Below are 6,658 nucleotides of genomic sequence, written 5' to 3'. Positions count from 1 at the left end.
AATTGAAATAAAAGATACAGAAATGAATGTTGTAATTCCACGATATTCACCATTACCAAGTAAAGAATCTCGAATATTTGTTACGAATCAAGATAATCAAGAAATAGCGAGATTTTCTGTATTTGAAGGAGAAAGTAAAAAAACAGAAGAAAATAATTATCTTGATGGATTTACAATCTCAGGACTTCCAAGAATGAAGAAAGGATTAGTTAAATTTAAAGTTACTTTTAATGTTGATATAAATGGAATGTTATCAGTATCTGCAGTTGTTGTTGAACCTAAAGCATTTAGTGATCTTCAAGGTCATTGTAATGTTCAAACACAAAGAGAAAGAAGATCAGATGAATCTATAGAAATAGGAAGAAAACGTATTGATGAAATGGATAAAGCAGATGAAGAGAATAGAAAGAAGTCATTAGCATTACAACGATATAAAAGATTAATAAAATTATATCAAGAGAAAAGCAAAACTAATAAAAAATTAGAAGAAATAAAAGAACATCTTCAACAATGGTGGAATGAATCATATAATAAAACTGAAAGTAAAGAATTAAATGAGCAATTAGAATATTATCAAAGTCAATTAAATAATTTGTAATTCGTTTCTTTTCTTCTTTAAACAATTTATTTCATTAAAATAATGAAAGAAAAAAAGTTATTTTCATTTAATAAACTGGAACGATCAAGTCAATTTGAGGATCAAGGAAATTTGATTTTTTAGATAATTTTTTTCTAACTTGATCTACAGCATTTAATTTTCTTTTTAATGAAGGTAAGTCTTGTTTCCAAATTGGTAAACATTTCTTCATTTTTCCCATTAATTCAATATTACTTTTTGGGATACAAACGTGAACATATTTCTTTGGTCTTTTATTATATGCACGAGTTAAACTAGCACATCTTCTTGCAAATAACTCTCTTCTAAATTTTTCAATACGTTCTTTTTCCAATTTTTTACGAATAAGTGCTTTTTGTCTTTCAGTTCTTTCAAATCTTTCTTTTTGAGCTTTAGTTCTTAATTGAATGTTTTTTACTCTTTGTTCCATTCCTCTTCTTTTTTTAATCTCTTCAATTTCTTGTAATGTTTTCATATGATTTTTTTCACTTCTTTCTAATTCTTTCATTTGTAATTTCCATTGAGCAATAAGATTTTTTCTTTCTTCAATTTCCTCTTTAGTTCTTTTTTTTTCTTCTAATGCAGCTTTTCTTAGTAATTCATGACGATGTTCTTCAGCCAAAGCCTTTTCTTTTAAACCTTTTAAACGAGCAATACGAACAGCTCTAAGAGTTTTTTGTAATTCTTTTTTTTCTTTTTCTCTATTTTTTTTTAAAAGAATTCTTTTTTTTTCAAGTGAAAGAGATGCTTTTTTAACTTCATTTTTTAAAAATTTTAATAATTTTTTTTGAGCTATCCATTCTTTTTCATTCCTTTTATAAATATTTTTATTACTTTTAATAGTGGCATTAATATCTTTTTCATATTGGTTATAATGTTTATTTATTTTTTTAATCTCTTCATTTGTATAATTGCTTAACATTTTATCAGCCTCTGTCATTGTGTTTTTTATATTCGTTGTTATTCTTTCTGCTTTTATCTGTTCAGCATCTTTTAATAATTTATCCATTTTACTTTCTATTTCTTTAGCTCTTTTATCAAGTTGTTGAACTTCTTGAATTCGTTGTTCTTTTATTTTATGAATTTTATCAATTAAATCTGCAGGAACTTGTCCATTACATATACAAATTACCACAAATAAAATAGTCACAACTTTCATTGTGTTAAATAATACATTTTCAAGTTCTTCTTTTTTGTTGATTTTTATATTTTTCCTTTTTTATTTTTATATATTTTTGTGTTATTTAAATCTTTCAAATAAATTTAATATTCTTTTTTTATTATTCTAATCACTCGAATATCAATTTTTTCTTTAATAATTTATATTCTATATGAAATTGATTTTATAAGTCAGTATACTTAAATGCTTAAAACAATAAATGAGCCATTCAAATACATTTTTTATTTTTTGATTATTTTACTCAAATTTAAAATATTAGCAGGTAAATATCACAATTATTTATTATTTTCATTAACGATAAAACTTTTTAAAATGAAATAAGTTATTGTTTTATAACAAAATATATAAGAATAGTCTAATATTAATAAATTGAAAACAAATAAATTTAAAAAAATTATAACAACCAAATAGAATCAATTAAAGGAGCATTTGAGAAACCTTAGTGATCTTCTTACGTCTAAGGCCTTCAGTTGGTTTAGCAACTTTCTTTTCTTTTTCAGTTAAAATAAGTTCAATATGGCATGGACTGCTTGAGAAGGAATTAATGCTTCCATGTGCTCTGTAAAGTCTTCTTCTTGATGAACGAGCTTCTTGAACGGCAATATGACTAACAGTCAAGAGTGCAGTGTTAAGTCCTTTAGCCTTAGCATTATCAACAGCATTCTTAAGAAGTTTAAGAATGAATTGTGCTGATTTGACTGGCCATCTTCCAAATGCACAATTTAATCCTTTGCATTGAGCTTTACGTCCAACTCCTCCATTGTGTTTTCTGAATGGAACAATTTCCTTCTTGATGATAACGTTTTTAAGGAATTCTTGGGCACGAGCAACTTTCATTCCTCTAATAGCATCAGCAGTTTCGTAAGTATTTTTGAAGTGAACTTTAAGATTATCACCACGGGCTTGAGCGGCTTTTGCGACGTTCTCTGGCTTAGTGCAATACTTGACCATTTTGTCTTTGGTTGTTCTGAAAGAAACTACAGTTCCTTCATACTATCCTAGGGTTTTTTCTATTCTTTTTAGTTTTTTTATCTATAAAATATAGTTTTTTCTTTTTATGCAGATTTTTATTTTGTTTTTTGTTTTATTAAATTTATAAATATATATAACAAAATTTGTTTGAATTCATATTTTGTTATATAATACTTTGATATTCTTTTCTTCTTCAATATCCTAATTACTTAACTCTTCTTTATTCATTAATATTTCATCTTCATGCCAACACTTATTTTGTTGTGAAAAGTATTTTTATGGTATATAGTTGAAAGTGGTGTGTGTCTTTTATTAAAAAAATCAAATTTTTAATTAAAAAAACTAGAAAGATATTTATTTTATTATGTTCATTCTATTTCTAATAAAAATAGTCAAAAACTAAATATCGAAACGAGTAACTCATTATTGTTTATTTAAATTATTGATAATTTAAATATTTTTATTTTGATAAAAAGGGTCATTGTCATATAATGAATAATTAAATCAATAAAAGAAGAGTATTTTTATCTGTTTAATAAGTGTTGTTAAATAACATTATATGAACATGTATGATCATTGAACACAATCATTTTATAATAGAAGAAAATCTAAACAAAAGACATTATCTGTGTTATAATTTCTAAAGATTTTATTCTTCACGTTAGAGAGTTATCTAAAATGATAAAATAAAAAAAGTTTGTATTAAATATTATTAAACAAATAAAGGTAATAAAGGATAATCGGTAAACTAAAAACAACTTTGTTATATACTGTTTTATTAAATTTAGTTTTTAGTAAATAACCTTTTATTGAAATGAAAGAAGCATTTCTTTATTGTTATATTAATTATTATTTAATAAATTTTCTATTTATCATTTTTGTAGTTACTTATATATATATTTTCATTTATATTATTAGTGAATTAATAATATTTTATTTTTATGTGGATTCTTTCTACTTTCTTTATTAATTAATAACTCAACTTGTTTATAGTTATTGTTATTTATTTTATAATATTCATATGGTATCATTATGTAATTTGTAATTATTCGAATTAATAATTAATTTTTACATTTTAATAATAATGTATTATTACCGTGTAATATGTGTTTATTGTGTTACATACTTATAATAGGTATTGAATTAAAACTCTCTCAATTTAACCTTTTTAGCATTCTTCAGTATAAGAATTAAGAAATAGATTTTCTTCCATTTATAAAAACAAAGGATACCTTGTTTACTATTAATTCACCACTAATTTATTTTTATTGTTAATTGGTATTTAAAACATAAAAATGTTAATAGTTTTAATAACAAGAATTATCTAAAAAAATCATTAAAAAAAAAAATCAAAAAATAAAAGAACTAGTAAAAGAACTATTAAAGTATAGTATTAAATGAAATTTATGATAGTAATTCTACTTATCTTTAGTGCATTTGCCACAAATGTAGAAGAAATGAAGAGTCAACTTATTAAAGGAAAAAAAGAGGTTATAGATCTAAGAAAAAAACTTATGAACTCATTAGAAATAAATGAAAAAGAAATCAAAAATATGGGATTTGGTGCTATAAATGACAAAAATATGACTGTAGATATGAAGTGCCTCAGTAAACCAGAAAATAAAGCACTTCATTATGCTAGAAAGGCTGTCGAAATAGCAGAAGACATGGCTGAGCGTAAAGCAGAAAAACTCTTCAAACCATATGAAGAAATTAAAATCCAATTATTTATTGAGTCGGTTAGAAGAAAGGTATATTTCACTACAACAACCCTGTTGATGAATAAATTAAATGGAAAAGATTTCACTAAAAAAGAAGCTAAAATACTTATTCGAGAAGTTGCTAAGAAAGTTGTTAAAAAAGCTAAAAGACACGACGCTGTTGATGAGTACTTAGTATTAGAAAAAGCTGAAGACGAAGAGACTAAAAAAAAATTAATTGCAATTTATACCAAAGAAGACCTTAGTGATCAACTAAAGTTTAATAAAATCAATGCCCTCATATATTCATATGAGTTACAAAAAGCTAAACGTGATATTCCAATTCAGAGACAAGCACTAAAACAAGCTACCATTAAAGAAGAAGTTAAGTTACATGGAAATAAATTAGTTGACAGTGTTGAGAGAGTAGAGAAGAGTGTCAAGGCATTAAACAAGATTGAAAAAGAGATTAAAGTTCAAGAGAAACAAATCAAAGCTGCTCAGAAACAACAAAAAAAATCTGAAAAGAAGATAGAGAAGATTCGTCAAATGAAGAAGAAAGAAGAGAAGGTTGAAAAGATGATGGATAATTTAGATAAACCTAACTGTATTCTTAATAACCAAACCCATATAAATAACTCTACTAATTCATTTACTAATACAACACATGTAAACAATTCCACTCAGTCATCTATTAATATAACACAAATTAATAATTCTACTAATCCACCTACAAACATAACACAGATTAATAATTCTACTAAATTATTTACTACTAATACAACACACGTAAACAATTCTACTAAGTTATCAACTAACATTACTCTTCCAATTAATACAAATCTTACTAAAGTTAATAATAGAACTATTGAAACTAAAACTAATCAAACTAATACAGACATTAAAAAAGTAAATACTACAATTCCTATCCCAGAACCTGTTAATCATAATCTAACTCCAGAACAAAAAGCTCGTGCTATTCATCCAACAGAAAGTTACAGTAAATTTAATAAAAAAAGTAGTAAGAAAACAATAAATAAAGAAGAAGTCAAAAAAAAAGATACAAATACTAAAAAACGAAATAATAAAAAGGTTAGTCCAAAGAAAGAAAGTAATTCACAACCAAAAAATAACAAGAACAAAACTCTTGGAATAACTAAATTTATTAAGGGAGTTTCTAAGGCCACTCATAAACTTGCAAAAAAAGCAGAAAACCGAGTAAGTAAAGTTGTTAAAAAAATTGCAGGAACTTCGAAACAAACAACAAAAAAAGACGATATTAAGAAAAAACAATTAAAACAATTAAAGAAATCAGAAAAAATAGTTAAAAAAACTGAAAAAAAACAATTAAAGAAAGCAAATAAAGCAATTCAAAAAGCAGAAAAAAAAGGACGTAAAATGATCAAAAAAGCTGCTACAATAGCAGGTATTAAAGCTGGAATTCAAGCACAAAAACAAGGACTTGGTTTTGTCAAAACAGCTCGTGTTGTTGCTAACGCTCAAATCAAAGCAGTAAATAAAGCCCAAAAGAAAGTTGAAAAAAAGATTAAAAAAGTTACTAAAAAACATGCTATCAAAGGAAAAGTTGTTGTTGACCGCGTTGCACAAAAAGAAGTGATAAAAGTTAATGCTATTGCTAAGAAACAAAAATAATTTGATTTCAGTGTTTATCTATTCCATCGTTACAACACATTCTTTTTTATTTATTTCTTTAATTTCTTTGTGGATTGTTCTCATTCTTCATTATATAATGTATGATTTATATTATTGAACTTCTATTCAATGATTTGAGAAATTATATTCATTTGGACGATGATAGAATTGATAATGAATCATAATGTAAAATTCATCATTTTAGTATATCATTTATATTCATTATATCTATGTCATATGATTATATTCATCATATTTTATACACTATTTATGTTGATTCATTCTATATTAAATTATTTTAATATTTATATTACTTATTAATGATTTACTAAGTCATATGCTTTCTTAATATCATAATATTAATCTATTTATTTTATATATTTATCTTCTTTCTGTTGATTTAATATATAATTATTAATTATTCATTATTTATCATCAAGATGTTACATCCCAATTGATTTTTACTAATTTTTAATGATTCACTATTCATGTTAATTCTATTATGAATCTTCTCTTTCAATATGGAGGTAAATACTT

General features: G+C 24.4%; 4 protein-coding genes across 4 annotated transcripts, besides 17 other annotated features; 2 read left to right on the top strand and 2 right to left on the bottom strand.

The window, feature by feature from the left end:
- Positions 1-22: 22 nt before the first annotated feature.
- Positions 23-598, top strand: EDI_287660 (heat shock protein, putative; the record flags this gene model as incomplete). Its single annotated transcript, XM_001734670.1, has 1 exon — positions 23-598. The coding sequence occupies one exon, from the start codon at positions 23-25 to the stop codon at positions 596-598; it is 576 nt and encodes a 191-aa protein (XP_001734722.1).
- Positions 599-665: 67 nt separating this feature from the next.
- On the bottom strand, positions 666-1,775 carry EDI_287650 (uncharacterized protein; the record flags this gene model as incomplete). The annotated part of the gene is made up of 1 exon (XM_001734669.1): positions 666-1,775. The coding sequence occupies one exon, from the start codon at positions 1,773-1,775 to the stop codon at positions 666-668; it is 1,110 nt and encodes a 369-aa protein (XP_001734721.1).
- Positions 1,289-1,329: a microsatellite.
- Positions 1,377-1,405: a sequence feature (AT_rich).
- Positions 1,430-1,458: a sequence feature (AT_rich).
- Positions 1,776-1,799: 24 nt separating the features above from the next.
- Positions 1,800-1,862: a microsatellite.
- A 9-nt stretch (positions 1,863-1,871) lies between these two features.
- Positions 1,872-1,901: a sequence feature (AT_rich).
- Positions 1,902-2,012: 111 nt separating this feature from the next.
- Positions 2,013-2,054: a sequence feature (AT_rich).
- Positions 2,055-2,069: 15 nt separating this feature from the next.
- Positions 2,070-2,196: a sequence feature (AT_rich).
- Positions 2,197-2,213: 17 nt separating this feature from the next.
- EDI_287640 (60S ribosomal protein L17, putative) lies at positions 2,214-2,747 on the bottom strand (the record flags this gene model as incomplete). The annotated part of the gene is made up of 1 exon (XM_001734668.1): positions 2,214-2,747. The coding sequence occupies one exon, from the start codon at positions 2,745-2,747 to the stop codon at positions 2,214-2,216; it is 534 nt and encodes a 177-aa protein (XP_001734720.1).
- Positions 2,748-2,859: 112 nt separating this feature from the next.
- Positions 2,860-2,913: a sequence feature (AT_rich).
- Positions 2,914-3,075: 162 nt separating this feature from the next.
- Positions 3,076-3,134: a sequence feature (AT_rich).
- Positions 3,135-3,197: 63 nt separating this feature from the next.
- Positions 3,198-3,243: a sequence feature (AT_rich).
- Positions 3,244-3,449: 206 nt separating this feature from the next.
- Positions 3,450-3,493: a sequence feature (AT_rich).
- A 103-nt stretch (positions 3,494-3,596) lies between these two features.
- Positions 3,597-3,736: a microsatellite.
- Positions 3,737-3,820: 84 nt separating this feature from the next.
- Positions 3,821-3,863: a sequence feature (AT_rich).
- Positions 3,864-4,023: 160 nt separating this feature from the next.
- Positions 4,024-4,130: a sequence feature (AT_rich).
- Positions 4,131-4,165: 35 nt separating this feature from the next.
- On the top strand, positions 4,166-6,121 carry EDI_287630 (uncharacterized protein; the record flags this gene model as incomplete). Its single annotated transcript, XM_001734667.1, has 1 exon — positions 4,166-6,121. One exon carries the CDS (start codon positions 4,166-4,168, stop codon positions 6,119-6,121), a length of 1,956 nt encoding a protein of 651 aa, XP_001734719.1.
- Positions 5,477-5,559: a microsatellite.
- Positions 5,723-5,857: a microsatellite.
- Positions 6,122-6,173: 52 nt separating the features above from the next.
- Positions 6,174-6,658: a repeat region.

Source organism: Entamoeba dispar, genomic scaffold, assembly GCF_000209125.1.
Source record: "Entamoeba dispar SAW760 scf_1105229458445 genomic scaffold, whole genome shotgun sequence".
NCBI classification, from domain to species: Eukaryota; Evosea; order Mastigamoebida; family Endamoebidae; genus Entamoeba; species Entamoeba dispar.
Note: the sequence above shows the minus strand (reverse complement) of the source record. Positions and strands in the feature narration are given on the sequence as shown.